General features: G+C 35.4%; 1 protein-coding gene across 6 annotated transcripts in view; it reads right to left on the reverse strand.

Annotated features, from left to right (window-relative positions):
- RABGAP1L (RAB GTPase activating protein 1 like) overlaps positions 1 to 18582 on the reverse strand; it is a 754150-nt gene that overhangs the window by 261775 nt on the left and 473793 nt on the right. For all 6 annotated transcript variants that reach the window (XM_053605154.1, XM_053605152.1, XM_053605153.1 and 3 more), the window contains 2 exons: positions 3373 to 3498; positions 757 to 900 (listed from right to left, as the gene is read on the reverse strand). In XM_053605154.1, coding sequence (XP_053461129.1) covers positions 757 to 900; positions 3373 to 3498 — 270 coding nt within the window. The remainder of the gene's footprint in view (positions 1 to 756; positions 901 to 3372; positions 3499 to 18582) is intronic.

Here is an 18582-nt window from a genome sequence, read left to right on the forward strand (position 1 = left end):
AAGAGGAATTTTTACTTAAAACAAAAGTATAATAACATGCAACTGTCTATATTAAACTTATAAGCATGCACAGAAGTTTATACTTGATTACTTCTGCTTTTAAACACAGCTATATTTTATAGACATTTATACTACTATTAAAAATACATACTTCCCATCAAGAAACTTTCCTATTACTGCTAAGATTGTCAAAACATTTTGATGGCAATATAATATGCATGTATTGCAATACTGCTCATTTCTTAAAAGAGTAAAGTAAATAAAGCCACCTAAGAAACCAAAAATAACAAAATAAACACAAACACCTAAGATTTTTACAAACTAACTTCATCTGGTAGGAGCCTCAACATCATACATAAAAGGATATCTTATAAATTGAGGAATGAGTTCTTGTAAAAATCTCATTTATATTTACTCTTCGAGTATAACTGCATTAATAATAAAGACACTTTATTCTAAATTTATTTATTGAACCTTAAAAGTCCTTTATATTTGTAATACATTACATAGATATGGGCTTATTAAGAATTTAAATTATGTAGACTTAATTATCTCATTCTACTTTGTAGGAATTATATATGCCCTAATATTTTCATTCCTCACAAATAATAAAGTTATAATTAAAATATTACTTAAAAATACAAATAGAACTTTTTGGTCAATGAGTATTTATGGCTTAATGTAATAGGAAAAAAAGAGAATGAAGGAAAGTATTTTCTATTTTGACTTATGTCTGAAAGACAGGAGTCACTCTACCTCACAAAGCAGTAAGTCAATGATGTGGAACACCATGCAGAGTGGGAACTTGGCCGTGAAAAGAGTGAGAAACCACTGGGATGCATACATATGAGCCTCCAAGTTCAGGTCACAGAAATGGCTGTGCAGGTCTGGTAGCTGCTCCTAAAAATCAAAGTGGAAGATTTAGGAAGAGGAACACGGAAGATGCTTTCCCACAACTATGATTTAATAACAAGCTTTCTATGATCATTTTAACTTTACTACAGTATTGGTTGGATTTTATGTAACTACACAGGAGTGATGATAGGAGATGGGAATACAGTCTATAACAGATAATTGAGGAAAATAAAAACAGACTTATTATAAATGACTAGCAAAGGTCATCTCTTGCTCACTTGACTATTCCAGTTTCTTGGGGAATGCTCATTCTGACAGAACATCTGCAGTCTAATGAATACTACCTTGACTCCAGGGTCAAGTCACAGTGTCCCCATTCAGAGTTGAACTCTTAACTAACTAGAAAAAACATGTATATTTCTTTGGAAACCAGCTAATACCAACATTATCTGTGGTCTATGATATCTTCTTGGTATATTATTTCAGCAAATGGAGAACCTCAAAGCATAATCAGATATTTAAAAACCTACTTTCAACATAATAGAAATGGCAAACAAAGAAATTATACAAGGGAATACACTTAGATATCTCTTAACAATGCCTTTATGCTAGTTTTATTTTCCCCCTAAACTTAAAAAACAAAATACCATTCAAAAGCATGGAAGACAAAAGTAAAGCATAGCTATTCTTATGACTGAAAGACAAAGGCAAAGAAAGTTTTGTTCTGAAACGTAAAATGCTTGTTTATAAAATGCCTTTTATAAAATGCCACCTTCATTTTGTTTTCATAAATAGATCACAAAAACACAAATTAAAAACTAAAACAAATCATTTCTTGCACTAGATGCTGTCATTGCCAAACACCCAAAGGTGCCTGTCAGGAACTTTAAATGGGTATCCAAACAGTCATCCAGTTAACAGAAAAAAGGTGTTATCAGAAAAATGTGGTTGAATTTCCTCACAGTACCACAAACTTGCTCTTCACTTAATAGGTATAGTTATCTGATTCTCAAAGTCCTTAGGAATACATACATTTGAAAAAAATGAACTTTTATAAAGGAAAGGTAAAAAGTGAATAATTCCAAACATTTTCTTGGTAAAATCAAATCTTTAAAAAAAGAGCCTATTACTTTTTCTGCTCACAGTTAGTGGATTCTTCCACATAGTATTTCCCCCCTCGATGCCCATGTCTTTTTCCTTATGGCTCATTTTATATCTTTCCCTCTTCTTCCTCTTCACTTTAAAGGTCTTTTTCTTTCTTTTTTTTTTTTTTTTTAGAGACAGAGTCTCACTTTGTCGCTCTCAGTAGAGTACCATAACATCACAGCTCACAGCAACCTCCAGCTCATGTGCTTAGCCGATTCTCTCGCCTTAGCCTCCCGAGTAGCTGGGACTACAGGCACCTGCCACAACACCTGGCTATTTTTTTTTGTTGCAGTTTGGTGAGTTTGAACCCGCCACCCTCCGTATATGAGGCCGACACCCTGCTCACTGAGCCATAGGTGCTGCCCACTTTAAAGGTCTTCTATCCTCTTAAACTCCCTTCAATAAAGCTTGTCCTTAACCTCATTGTAAACTCTGTCTTCTATTCCCTTGTTCTTCTAATATTCAGTCTTCTAATGGGTTCACTTCACTCTTTAGGTGTCTGTGGCTCTCCTAACAGGTCATGCCAATGAACTTCTGGCTGCTTCTATTCTCACATCTTACTAACCTTCTTCCCCAACCATTTTACCTTTCTTCAGTATGGAATCACTGCAGCCATATATTTCTTCCACATTTCTCTTGGGTTCCCAACACTCCCAACACTTATTCTCTTTAGAGAATAAGCCCATTATAAATTTAAGATTTCTAACTTCAGGTAGAACTTCGAAGCTACTCAGTAATTCCTTTTGACAGTTCTAGTCAATCATTTTGCACTTATTCACAATCTTTTTTTTATCATGTAATATTTAAAACATGTAAAAGAATATATGTTTCTTGCATGTATACATTTACAAATACATTTACAAATACATTTACAAATAGATATTATGAAATATAAGAATACTGAAATTAGAAGGTTATGTGGAAAATATTTAAAATATGCCCCTATATTACAGTATTTTAGGTGTTTTTTATTCTTTCTGTCTTTTCCAAGTGTTCTATGTAGATCCAGATTAGGTAGTGGTACGATGAAAGCTCTTAGGTATTTCAATTTTTATTCTTCAAATATTTTCATTCCTTTACAAATGATACTTGATAATATCTTCATTGGCTTAACGCATATCCTGACTCCAAAGTCTATTAAAGTTGAATATTTAAAAAGAAAGACTATTTTTAAAGTTGCCAAATGGCTAAATAAGTATATTACTATTATAGTTAGACTAAGGTAGGTATTAGTCAGAAGCCAAATCCATTCACATTTTCTGTAGTACTCGATTAAACTTTCATAACTCATTATTTATTACCAATTCTATTGGGCTTTTTCTGTAACTTAACAAATCCCTAAATAATAAAAAACTTTCAATCTTTATTTACCTGCATTAGTCTCTCCAACTGATAGAATTTGCAATGAAGATCCTCAAAGTTATTTTTGTAGAGGTCTCGCAAACCATAGTCATACATGATTTTCACCAAAACACAGAATGCTTGTTCCTCTGGCATCTACAGGAAAATACAGACATATAAAACATGATTAGGTTGCATTGCCCACAATGTCAAAAAGTTCTTTCATGCTATTAGTTCTCTGCATAAATAGTTGAAGGCCTGTAGTAAATGAAGTCCTTCAGAGTCAGGCTTCTGGAGAATAAGATAGGTAAAATTTATGTTCATAACTTCTAGTCCCTTCACTTAAGATAAATTGCCTTCTTTTGTTAATTTTAATCATGTTGTCATTTGTTAATTAGACCATCTTTAAAATAAGAAACACAGTGAACTGATTAAAAAAGTCAAACAATGTAAAAGGATATAAAGGTAAAAGTCTCACTCCTTCCTCTCCTTATATACAATAGTTCCTGATTATTACCCCACCCTCTTTTGCATAACCTCATAACTACTCTTAATAATTTCATCCTGGTATCGCTTCTCGGCCTTTTGGCTAAGATCAAGTGTAATAATTTCACCCTGGGCTTCGTGCCTGTAGGTAAGTGGTTAGGGAGTCGGCCACATATACTGGGGCTGGTGGGTTCAAACCCAGCCCGGGCCTGCTAAACAATGACAACAACAACAACAAAAATAGCCAGGTGTTGTGGTGGGCACCTGTAGTCCCAGCTACTTGGGAGGCTGAGGCAAGAGAATCACTTAAGTCCAAATGTTTGAGGTTGCTGTGAGCTGTGATGCCACAGCACTCTACCAAAGGTGATATAGTGAGACTGTCTCAAAAAAAAATAATAATAATTTAATCCTGTATCCTGGAGTGTTTCTCTATGCAAATAAAATAATTACACTTCTTATTTTATTTTAGCCCTTTCCTACTTAAAAGATAACATTCTATATATATATATATATATATATATATATATATATATATATAGTTATGCATCTTGATTTTTTTCTCTTAACAATGTACATTAGAAATATTTCTACCTCAGTATATAGAGTTGCCTCTTTACCTTTTAAAAATAGCTACAAAGTATTCTATTATGTAGATGTACCATAGCTCATTTAGCCATATCTCCACTAGTATTTTTCTATTTATGGATACTCCTAATTTTTGTCACCTATAGTTGCAATGAACAATCTTGTATATGCATCATTTTTTTTACATATGAAGGAATGGGCTTGGGATAGGCCACATTTCCAAAAGAGGAATTATTGGGCCAAAGGATAAATGCATTTTTAATTTTGATAGATAATGTAATATAATCTTCCCAGAATCTTCTTAAAGTTACTAATTTTTTTCTATAAAAAACAGATTCTAGGAAAATGAGCAATAAAATCTAATATATTAACCCTTTCAAGGTATATTTACCTGAGCAGAGAATAAAAGTTTGAAGTTGAACAAATCTCTAAATTATGGTATCAATAAACTGAAAGAATACAGAAGGGACACGTCCAATATTCTAGAATTACACCTAACAGACAGAAAAAGATGTTGTCAACTGCTCAGTATCCTAGGATGTAACTATTATGTAAGAATCTACTTTAAATATCACTTCCTTCAAAATATGAATTTGGCAGATTATGATATTTCATACCTTTGTTAGACTAACTTCATGCCTGAATAACTGAATCAAGTAGAGTTCTATTCATCTACTTAAAAAAGTAACTGTTTAAGCTTTTACACAAATAAGCCACATCAATTATCTATTTATAAACTATGAAAAACCTAAATTACTTAAATAAAATCTCCTAAAGTTAAATAAGTAACTTTCCTATTATTTTGATTCTCTAAATATTTGCTTATTTCATTTTTAACTGAGTTCTCTGAGGCATTTTCAGAGTTTCTGGTCTTTGACCTCAGGTATTCAAGTCAGCAAATGTATTTTAGCTTTTATCTGATCAGCTATGTAGAGTACAAGTACACTATATTCTCTACTCCATTAGCAATTCTATCATTAACACCTCAACTGACACTAATTTGTACATATATGGCCTATGATACTTTTCTTACCACGGAGATCTAAGTCCCTTCATCTTAGTCTCGGGTCTCTCTACTCAAATAGCTATACAAAACAAACAAAAAAATAAAATAAAACACTACATGTGAGATAACTATAGACTACCCTCGAGAAAATAATTCACTTAAGTTTCTCTCTCTCAACTTTTTTAATTTTTTAAAGTTTATTTCAGTATATTATGAGGGTACATATGTTTTGGTTACATAGTTTGCTTCTGTAAATTTTAAGTAGAAGTTATAGTTGCCCTTCACTTAGAAAGTGTGTAATAAACCTATTAAAAGTACTCATTGGGTGGGAATTTACCTTCCCCTTCTTTCCCTCTCTCCAACCCAAAATTCATTGAGTTTTGCTTCCCTACGTCTACATAGGTGTTGATCAACTAGTTCCAATTTAGTATTGAATACGTGTGGTGTTTGTTTTTCCATTCCTGTGATATTTTACTTAGGAAAATGGTCTCCAATTCCATTGAGGTTGTTACAGAAGATAGTAGGTAATCATCTTTTTTGGCTGAATAGTATTCCATGGTATAAATATCCATGTTATTAACCATTTATGCATTGATGGGCCCTTGGGTTGTTTTCACGTCCTTTGTGGCGACTGAATTGTGCTGCTATGAACATTTGAGTGCAAGTGTCTTTTTTATAAAATGTCTTTCTTTCCTTTTGGTAAATTCCCATTAGTGGGATTGCTAAATCCACTAGTAAGTCTACTTTAAGTTCTTTGAAGAATCTTCATATTACTTTCCATACAGGATAAATTAGCTTGCAGTCCGATCAACAGTGCTTGAGTGTTTCCCTTTCTCTGCATCCACACCAGCATCTGTTGTTTTGGAACTTTATGATGTAAGCCATTCTCACAGGGGTTAAGTGATATTTTAGTTATCAAAAAAAATTGCTCTACATTTCATATGGAATCAGAAAAGACCCCCATTTAATCAAATCGATCTATAAAACAAGAAAATCTGGAAGTATCACTATATTGGAGTTCAGGCTATACTACAAGGCCACAGTAACCAAAACAGCATGGTAATAGCATAAAAATAAAGACATAGACCTTTGAATTGGAATAGAGAATCCAGATATGAAATCATGCCCGTATTGCCATCTGATCTTTAACACAGCAAACATATACTATGGGGAAAAGAATCCCCATTCAATAAATGGTGCTGTGAGAACTGGATAACTACATGAAAAAGACTGAAATAGAACTTGTACCTCTCACCACTAACGAAAATGAACTCACGAGGATAAAAGGCTTAAATCTGTCTTTTATCCTGTCTTAAACAGGTTTAAGTCTTTTATCCACATGAGTTCATGAAACTATAAGAATTCAGAAGAAACTATTGAAAAAAAAAACCCCTATACATATCAGCCTAGAGAAAAAAACTTATGAGAAGATCCCATTGCATTCATAGCAACATTAAAAATAAATAAATTGGACCTGATCAAGTTAAAAAAACTTCTGCACAGCCAAAGACACAATCAACAAAGCAAACAGACAACTTACAGAATGGGAAAAGATACTTGCATGCTACACATCTGATGACTGATGACCACCATCTACAAAGAACTCAAGCAGATCAACAAGAGAAGATCAAATGACTCCGTTAAAGTTGGGCAAGAGACACGAACAGAAACATTTCTACAGAAGATAGATTGAAGATCAACAAATACATGAAAAAATGATCAACAACTCTTTTTCCAAGCAAATGACAATTAGTTGAATATTTTACTATCGATAATTTTATAAGGAGAATAATTCTTTATCTCCTTGAATGTGGTAAAGTCATTGAAGTCAATAATGATTTCAGCATTCATACAGTCACTGATCACATGCAAAGTAGACGCTCATAGGCTTTGGAGATACATTGATAAGGGTATAGTGTCTCCCCCCAAAGGATGAGTAAATAGGAAAACTCTACTTGAGTCTGAGAAGAACACAGAAGTCCTTGGATACGGAAGATTGGTTGTGTGGAAAAGAAGGTAAGAGCCAGATTCAAGATAATGGTAGAACAATGACAAATGGACACAAATTTCTGCTTGTTTTAGACATGCAGCTTAAATATCATCTCTCTCTCTACCCACACTCCCACCTCACTCTCTTCACATAGAGGAAATAATATATTTAATAAGGTCTAAAAACAAAACCATTTAAATATGAATTTGGTCCCTAGAAAATAAAAACTTGTGAATATTAACTGATAATGTTGGTTTTTATTTTTATTTGGGGGAGAGAAGTAGTAATGGAGCTAGTATCTTTTTTGTCTAGATTTGGCATATAGCCAGGTTTTAAATTTTCAGTTAGTTTATGTGCCACATGAAAATAGCAGACAAAACTTATAAAAGACCAGTCTAACTGGGATAGAATCAATACCATTTACCTGTGAAGACTAAGATCAAATATAATAAGCTATTATGGGATCTGAAATATTATCTCATCACAAAACTGACTAAAATGAACCCCTGTGAATATAGAAAAAAAACTGCTAATAAATGAGTGAGAAGTTAATGGAAAATATAATTTTTTAAAGTATTTTTTTTCTTTCTAGCTTAAAAATTAATGGGATCTACTTAGCATGTAAATTTAAGCTTCCTTGGTATTTCTCTTTCTTCAACCAATGTATTCATTATTAGTAGCAAGAATCAGGATAAGCATATAAAATTTAGCAAAAATATCAAAGATTTTAGAAATGAAAACAAGTATCTAAAAATGCATAAAATATATCTAAACAGCAAATTCTAACTGATACTTACACAGCAAAGAATAAAAGTAATTCACATAGTGAGCTGTAATTGTATTTTGCTTATAAAGGATAAGACAATGCATATTTAAGGAAGATATGGGTGGTATTGTATAACAAAAGATGTATGGTATGAAAACGTATTTTGAAAATTATAAACAATATTCACTTGCTAGTAGCTATTAATGACTTCGATGATGGCAGAGAAATTTACTGACAATAAATTATCAATTTTGTTGATACAAATATATAAAATACCATTATTATTCCAGAAATGAATTGAGTAAAGGGGGCCCTGCTACAGCAATAGCCATGTTTGGCCACTATCCATAACTCTGAAAATACTAGAAAATACACAGACTGGAGCTGGGAAGTAATTCACAGCAGTGGTACAGCAGCAGTACACCGTTACATACTATATCTACTACACAAATTAAGAACATATTGTAAAAAATCTCAAGAGCATAGGTAACAGTAAGAAGTGATAAAATAATTAAGAAGTAATGAACTTTAAGTATTTATTACTTTTATTTTTAACAAGCTATCTAACTGTAAGTTATATCATTTAATTTTTAACAATGGCAGTGATTAACAACTGACTCCCAAATTCCTGTACATTTAACAATTGCCTCCTCCCCCCAAGTTGATATGATCTGGCTCCAGCACAGCACTGATACAGGCTGTAATGAAGAGTTGGTACTTTATTCTAAGTGTAATAAGAAATTACTGAACAGTTTTGAGCAGGGGATCTGATTTTTATTTTTAGTCAGGTCACTGGTGATATATGGAAGATAGAGTAAAGGGAGAAAAATGGATTATAAACACAGTCAGCCCTCTGCACCTGTGGGTTCCTCATCTGTGCATTCAACCAACCAAGTATAAAAAATATTTGGGAAAAAAGCTCAATAAAACAGCAACACAATAATAAAAAAAATACAAATAAAAATTAGTATAACAACTATTTCCATAGTATTTACATTCTTTTTGGCATTCTGAGTAATCAAGAGATGATTTAAAGCATATGAGAGGATATGTGTAACTTAAATGTAAATGCTATAGGCACTTTATATAAGGACTGGAGTATTCTTGAGTATTAATATCTACAGGGTCCTGGAACCAATCTCCCATCAGTCTACAATACCAAAGGGGACCAAAGGGGGATTGATTTAGTAAAGATGCTCACTTTTCTTCTGTATGAAAGCATAATCTACAAGGACCTATGTTCCCCTCAAATTCTGCCCAGAAATCAATCATGAATATAGAAAAGGTGCTACAGTGAAAAAATATTATTTTAGAATTAAACCAATAGGTATGAATTCCAGATAAGCTTTTAGTTACTAGCTGGGTGACCTTGAACAGGTAAGTTTCCAATGCCTGAGATAGTTTACTTCTAAAAAATTACAACTAGGCATACTTGTGTCATAGGTATCCTGTAAGGATTAAATTAAATATACATGAGAAACAACATGTGTATATTTTGGGTGGTCAATAAACATAAATTTCCCTTCTCTTTTCCTCCTTAAAGATAGAGACTTATATCTTACATCAATAAGCATAAAGGTACTTCAAATAATAAAAACAATCAATAAATGCATGAGTAGAAATTATAAAACTTTACTACTGTTAAAAGGATTTATTAGAATATTAGTTCTAAAGTAGTGGAAATGTGCTGCATTTCATATAAATGACAGCATTTCTTGGGTATCGCAGGGAACAATGTTCCTGTCCTCCTCCCCACCCTTTTTATAAATCAGGTAGTAACAAGTTGCACTTTCCAAATTCTCCTTGTAGTTAAGGCATACAAGCTCAGGGTGGATGACTGGGTTGAGATATATTCTATAGCACAGCTCTGCCTTTAAAATCTTACTGATCTTTTAAGGTCCCTCTGTTATTTCCTTAACCTGGTTTGACCTTTGCTTTCTCTGAATCCCAAAACTCTTTATTGTATGCACTACAGTTATTGTGTGCCCCTAACTTCTGGATACTATTTCAACTTTCTACTCCCTGACAATCCTTAGCATAGAGCCTTCAATAAATATCATGTATTAAATGTTTGTCTAAGATAACATTAACAACTCTAAATATATCTGCCTTTCTCAATGAAGCCATGCCATATGAGCAGGGCAAAGTGTTGGTAATTGGCAAGGTAAGAGGCAACAAAAACATTGAAGGTAAGGATTGGTATGAAAGTTGAAAGCAAAGGGTAGCCAAATGCAACTATATTAGCACTTAATGTTTTATAATATTATTATAAATGCTAAATATAAGAAACTTTTGTATTATCTATATTTTGTATTGGTTATTAAGTTTGTCCCTCGGTTGGCATAAAGAAAGTCAACCAAGACCTAAGACTTTATACCTGGTTGTACTATTAAACTTCACCCTACTACATGCAGCTCATCATCTATGGTCTATAAAATACAGTATTGTGCATCTGCCTATTTAGAAAAAAAAATTAAAATAATTTGTCAATGATATACAATTGGTCTAAAGTCAATTCAAAGAAATAATTGAGCAATATTCCTTTAAATGAACTATTAAGATGTTGGAACACAGGGGGTTTCTAACATAGAATATACATTTTTGCTGTGAATAGGAACTGTATCATGGAATCAGTGTCATTTAACTGGGCAGAGAAGGAGATAAACATTAAAATCTTATAATTTAAGATGCCAAAATATCATCTATCATCTATAAAATACAAAACAAAATACCTACCTCACAGGCATAATCTGAGAATCAAGCATGATCTAATCACTGTTAGGTAACAAATGCTGATAATGATCTGCCATCTGTACCAAGAAAGACAATCCCTGAATAGAAACAGTCTCCAACCTTCACTGCTCCTCTCCACAATAAATCATAAGCACTTGTAAGTCTTTAATATGTGCCTGAATTAATATCTATCAAGATATTTGAAGTAAAATTATATTTTGATAAAAAATAATCCTCACGTTTAGTATAAAACTAAATTTCCTATTCTAGATGATTGTGTTTTCCATAATTTTGGAATGACCTACCCTTTCTATGAAGGCAATTCTGAATTTTCTTAACAAAGATGGATACTAGTGACTATTTTGAAATGATAAGCTCATGAAGTCTTCATGTTTTGTTTACATATTAAAAAGCAAATTGAATGAAACTTTCTAGTAATTTATTTTCATTTTTAAGTTAAATAGCTATTAGGTATATTTAAGTTTAAAGCCTATTTAACTTTAAGCTACAAAATTCTGCTATTGTATATTAGGTTCCTATGTATAATCAATTTAAACTGGTTGCACCAAGGGCCAAATGAAAATTGGTGGGAAAATAATTATTAATTTTTGAAATAACAGCAGCAGCTACCATTATTTGACATATTCATTCATGAGTCCATTTGAGTCTCAAAAAAAATTCTGCAAGAGTTGAGAATATTCAAGATGGCAGCTGAGTAACAGCTTCCCTGCAACTAGGCACAGTAAGTCTGGGGAGATAAAACACCAGGCATCTCTGGCTGGTGTGATCTGCCTATAATCATCCCTTTGAGGATACAGGGAGTCAGCAAGGGACTTCTGGACCCCAAGAGGAGGACAAAAACAGTGGAAAACTGGCAAGTGGTTGTGTGTGTTTGATCAACCTAATCTCGCCGGCAGCCATAAGCACAAGCAGCAGTGAGACTGCAAACCGGAAAGAAATTACCTGTGAACTGTTCCAGCATTTTTTGGACTTAGTACTCAGTTGAACTGCCTTGGGGAGAGCTTGAGCAGGAGTGCAGAGAACTTTGGGCATTGCCTAGGGCCCAAAACTGAGCCACTGAGCCAGATGGAGCTAATAGTGTTTGGCTGTGGGCCGCAGGGAGTCATTGTGAGAGAACTGCCCCGGCAAGCTCTGCCCTCAAGGTCACAGAGCAAGGATCAGATGGGAGCCAGTAACCTAGTAATTGAGCAGCCTAAAGGCGGGGACTGAGTTACCTTACAGCCTTAACCTTCAGGGGCAGAGTGAGACCGGTTTTGGCACACTGGAGCCTCGGGCTATTGCCCTGAGTAGAGTGCCGTGGCGTCACAGCTCATAGCAACCTCAAACTCCTGGGCTTGGCGCCACCCAGACCTCCATAAGAGCTGCACTGCCACCGCAACCTGTGACCCACACGCACCAGGCCTCCACATGCCCTGACCAGGAACTGCGGGAGCCACGCAACCCTGCATCCTCCTTCCTGTACTCTCCCTGCCTGCACACTGGCCCACTCATCTGGTGAGTGGCTCTGGTAGCTGCGTGCCCTCCGGAGCCCTCCCTGACTCTGCACAGAAACTTTCTCCTGGCCAAAGACTGCTGGAGCCTTGGGCTCTCTGTGCCAAAGTCACTGGGCACCAGGTACTCCCAGAACCGTGTGCACCACCTCCACCATGTTGCTGAATCCGGGTGTGTCACACTCCAGAGCTGCTTCCACAACCAGAACTCCCAGGCTGGGACAGCCCCAGAGGAACTACACAGGGTCAATCCCTACAAAGATCCAGCAACAATAGAGTGATCCTCCTGGGGTCTAATCTTGGACAGACACCTCCCCAAATCTGCGGATGGCCAGAGGCAACGGCGAAAAACAATCATGCGGCAAAATCAACAGAAAAACTCTGGCAATATGAATAATCAGAATAGATCAACTCCCCCAAGGATCAATGGGGCAGACACAGCACAAGATCCCATGCACAAACAAGTAGCTGAGATGTCGGAAACTGAATTCAGAATCTGGATAGCAAATAAGTTCAAATTAGAATTCCAAGCAGTAACCCAAAAGATATCTCAAGAATTCAACTAATTCAAAGACCAAAGGACCAAAGATTTTCACACATTGAAACAAGAAGTTGCAGCCATCAAAGATCTGAAAAACACAGTAGAATCCCTCAGTAACAGAATGGAGCAAGCAGAAGAAAGGATTTCTGACATTGAAGACAAAGCTTTCGAATGCTCCCAAACTCTCTAAGAGGAAGACAAATGGACAGCAAAAACAGATCACTCCCTCAGAGACCTCTGGGATAATTTGAAGAGAAACAACAGTCATCTTATAGGGATCACCGAAAGCAATGAAGTGGCTTCACAAGGCACAGAGTCTCTTGTCCATGAGATTATGAAGGAGAACTTTCCAGACATGCCAAGAGATTCTGAAATTCAGATAGCAGACAGTTTCAGAACTCCAGCATGACTTAACCCAAACAAGACATCCCCGAGACACATCATAATCAATTTCACTAAAGTTAATATGAAGGAGAAAATGATGAAAGCAGCCAGACGAAAGAAAACCATCACCTACAAAGGGAAGAATATTAGAATAACTGCAGATCTCTCTGCTGAAACCTTTCAAGCTACAAGAGGATGATCATCGACTTTTAATCTCCTAAAACAAAATAACTTTCAACCCAGGATCCTGTACCCAGCTAAACTGAGTTTCATTTATGACAGAGAAATTAAATACTTCAATGACATTCACATGTTGAAGAAATTTGCCATAACTAAACCAGCTCTCGAGGATATTCTCAGACCTATCCTCCATAAACAACAGCGTAATCCTCCACCACAAAACTAAACCCACCCAGAAAATTTCGATCAAATTCCAACTTCCACAGCCGCAAAAGGATTAAACATGTCCAGCAGACTCTCAAAAGGCTTATCAATATCCTCAATTAATGTGAATGTTTTAAATTGTCCTCTAAAGAGGCACAGGTTGGCTGACTGGATACAAAAACTCAAGACAGATATCTGCTGCATATAAGAATCACATCTTACAATAAAAGACAAATATAGACTCAAGGTGAAGGGATGGTCATCTATACTCCAGGCAAATGGAAAGCAGAAAAAAGCAGGCATTGCAATCCTATTCACAGACACAATAGGCTTTAAACCAACAGAAATAAGGAAGGATAAGGATGGACACTTCATATTTCTTAAAGGTAATACTCAATATGATGAGATTTCAATTATTACTATTTATGCACGCAACCAGAACACACCTCAATTTATAAGAGAAACTCTAACACACATGAGCAACTTGATTTCCTCCAGTTCCACAGTAGTTGGAGATTTTAACACCCCTTTAGTAGTGCTGGATAGATCCTCCAAAAAGAAGCTAAGCAAAGAAATTTTAGATTTAAACTTAACCATTCAACGTCTGGACCTAACAGACATCTACAGAACATTTCATCCCAACAAAACTGAATATACATTCTTCTCATCAGCCCATGGAACATACTCCAAAATCAACCACATCCTAGGCCACAAATCTAACCTCAGCAAATTTAAAAAAATAGAAATTATTCCTTGCATGTTCTCAGACCATCATGGAATATAAGTTGAACTCAATAGCAACAGGAACCTGCATACCCATACAAAAACATGGAAGCTAAACAACCTTATGCTGAAGGATACATGAGTTATAGACGAGATTAAGAAGGAAATCACCAAATTTTTGGAACAAAACAACAATCAAGACATGAATTACCAGAACCTCTGGGATACTGCAAAGGCAGTCCTAAGAGGGAAATTTATAGCACTGTAAGCCTTCCTCAAGAAAACGGAAAGAGAGGAAGTTAATAACTTAATGAGACATCTCAAGCAACTGTAGAAGTAAGAACACTCCAACCCCAAACCAAGCAGAAGAAAAGAAATAACCAAAATCAGAGCAGAACCACACAAAATTGAAAACGGAACAATTATACAACAGATCAATAAATCCAAAAGTTGTTTTGTTGAAAAGGTCATTAAAATAGATAAACCTTTGGCCAACCTAACCAGGAAAAAAAGAGTAAAATCTCTAATTTCATCAATCAGAAATGGTAACAATGAAATAACAACAGACCCCTCAGAATTTCAAAAAATCCTTAACGAATACTACAAGAAACTCTCCTCTCACAAATATGAAAATCTGAAATAAATCGACCAATACCTGGAAGTACGCCATCTACCAAGACTTAGCCAGAATGAAGTGGAAATGTTGAACAGGCCTATATCAAGTTCTGAAATAGCATCAACTATACAAAATCTCCCTAGAAAGAAAAGCCCAGGACCAGACGGCTTTACGTCAGAATCCTACCAAACCTTTAAAGAAGAACTAGTACCTATATTACTAAACCTCTTCCAAAATATAGAAAAAGAAGGTATATTACCCAACATATTCTATGAAGTAAACATCACCTTGATCCCCAAACCAGGGAAAGATCCAACAAGAAAAGAAAATTATAGACCAATATCACTAATGAATATAGATGCTAAAATACTCAATAAGATCTTAACAAACAGAATCCAACAACACATCAAAAAAATTATACACCATGATGAAGTGGGATTTATCCCACGGTCTCAAGGCTGATTCAATATACGTAAACCTATAAATGTAATTCAGCACATAAACAAACTAAACAATAAGGACCATATGATTCTTTCAATTGATGCAGAAAAAGCTTTTGATAATATCCAGCATCCCTTCATGATCAGAACACTTAAGAAGGCACAAAAACAGAGAAGTAGATATCTGGAACAGAATAGAGAACCAAGAGATGAATCCAGCTACTTACCGCTATTTGATTTTTGACAAGCCAATTAAAAACATTCAGTGGGGAAAAGATTCCCTATTTAACAAATGGTGCTGGCTGAACTGGCTGGAAACCTGCGGAAGACTGAAATTGGACCCACACCTTTCACCATTAACTAAGATAGACTCTCATTGGATTAAAGATTTAAACTTAAGACATGAAACTATAAAAATACTAGAGGAGAATGCAGGGAAAACCCTTGAAGAAATTGGTCTGGGTGAGTATTTCATGAGGAGAACCCCCCGGGCAATTGAAGCAGCTTCAAAAATACACTACTGGGACTTGATCAAACTAAAAAGCTTCTGCACAGCTAAGAACACAGTAAGCAGAGCAAGCAGACAGCCCTCAGAATGGGAGAAGATATTTGCAGGGTATATCTCTGACAAAGGTTTAATAACCAGAATCCACAGAGAACTCAAACGCATCAGCAAGAAAAAAACAAGGGATCCCATCACAGGCTGGGCAAGGGATTTGAAGAGAAACTTCTCTGAAGAAGACAGGCGCACGGCCTTCAGACATATCAAAAAATGCTCATCATCTTTAATCATCAGAGAAATGCAAATCAAAACTACTTTGAGATATCATCTAACTCCAATGAGACTAGCCTATATCACAAAATCTCAAGACCAGAGATGTTGGCGTGGATGCGGAGAAAAGGGAACACTTCTGCACTGCTGGTGGGAATGCAAATTAATACATTCCTTTTGGAAAGATATATGGAGAACACTCAGAGATCTAAAAATAGATCTGCCATTCAATCCTGTAATTCCTCTGCTGGGCATATACCCAGAAGACCAAAAATCACAACATAACAAAGATATTTGTACCAGAATGTTTATTGCAGCCCAATTCATAATAGCTAAGTCATGGAAAAAGCCGAAGTGCCCATCGATCCACGAATGGATTAATAAATTGTGGTATATGTATACCATGGAATACTACGCAGCCTTAAAGAAAGATGGAGACTTTACCTCTTTCATGTTTACATGGATGGAGCTGGAACATATTCTTCTTAGTAAAGTATCTCAAGAATGGAAGAAAAAGTACCCAATGTACACAGCCCTACTATGAAACTAATTTGGGACTCTCACATGAAAGCTATAACCCAGCTACAACTTAACAACAGGGGGAAGTGGGAAAGGGGGGGGTGGGAAGAGGGAGGGGGATCGGTGGGATCACACCTGTGGTGCATATTACAGGGGTATTTGTGAAACTTGGTAAATGTAGAATGTAAATGTTTTGGCACAGTAACTGCGATAACGCCGGAAAGGCTATGTTAACCACTGTGATAAAAATGTGTCAAATGGTTTATGAAGCGAGTGTATGATACCCCATGATCATATCAATGTATACAGTTATGATTTAATAAAACAAAAAAAAGAACACTTAAGAAAATTGGTATAGAAGGGACATTTCTTAAACTAATAGAGGCCATCTACAGCAAACCCACAGCCAATATCGTATTGAACGAAGTTAAATTGAAATCATTTCCACTTAGATCAGGAACCAGGCAAGGTTGCCCATTGTTTTCATTGCTCTTTAACATTGTAATGGAAGTTGTATAGGCATTGCAATTAGGGAAGAAAAGGTGATCAAGGGTATCCACACAGGGTCAGAAGAGATCAAACTTTCACTCTTCATAGATGATACAATCCTTTATCTGGAAAACACTAGGGATTCTACTACTAAACTTTTAGAAGTGATCAAGGAATACAGCAATGTCTCAGGCTACAAAATCAACACCCATAAATCTGTAGCCTTTATATATACCAACAATAACCAAGCCGAAAAAACAGTCAAGGACTCTATTCTTTTCACAGTAGTGCCAAAGAAAACGAAATATTTGGCAGTATACCTAACAAAGGATGTGAAAGATCTCTACAAAGAGAACTATGAAACTTTAAGAAAAGAAATAGCTGAAGATGTTAACAAATGGAAAAACATACCATGCTCGTGGCTGGGAAGAATCAACATTGTTAAAATGTCCATACTACCCAGAGCAATATGTAATTTTAATGCAATTCCTATTAAAGCTCCATTGTCATATTTTAAAGATCTTGAAAAAATAATACTCCATTTTATATGGAATCAGAAAAAACCTCGAATAGCCAAAACATTACTCAGCAATAAAAACAAAGAAGGCGGAATCACGGTACCAGACCTGAGACTGTACTATAAATCGATAGTGACCAAACAACATGGTACTGGCACAAAAACAGAGAAGTAGATGTCTGGAACAAAATAGAGAACCAAGAGATGAATCCAGCTCCTTACCGTTATTTGATATTTAACAAGCCAATTAAAAACATTCAGCGGGGAAAAGATTCCCTATTTAACAAATGGTGCTGGGTGAACTGGCTGGCAACCTGTAGAAGATTGAAACTGGATCTACACCTTTCACCATTAACCAAGATACTCTCACTGGATTAAAGATTTAAACTTAAGACACGAAAACATAAAAATACTTGAAGAAAGTGCAGGGAAAACTCTTGAAGGAATCGGCCTGGGTGAATATTTTATGAGGAGGACTCCCCAGGCAATTGAAGCAGTACCAAAAATATACTACTGGGACCTGATCAAACTAAAAAGCTTCTGCACAGCCAAGAACATAGTAAGTAAAGCAAGCAGACAGCCCTTAGAATGGGAGAAAATATTTTCAAGTTATACCTCCGATAAAAGTCTAATAACCAGAACCCACAGAGAACTCAAATGTATTAGCAAAAAAAGAACACGTGATCCCATCTCAGAGTGGGCAAGGGACTTGAAGAGGAACTTCTCTAATGAAGACAGATGCACGATCTACAAACACATGAAAAAAAACTCATCATCC

This window comes from Nycticebus coucang, chromosome 10 (genome assembly GCF_027406575.1).
Source record: "Nycticebus coucang isolate mNycCou1 chromosome 10, mNycCou1.pri, whole genome shotgun sequence".
NCBI lineage: Eukaryota > Metazoa > Chordata > Mammalia > Primates > Lorisidae > Nycticebus > Nycticebus coucang.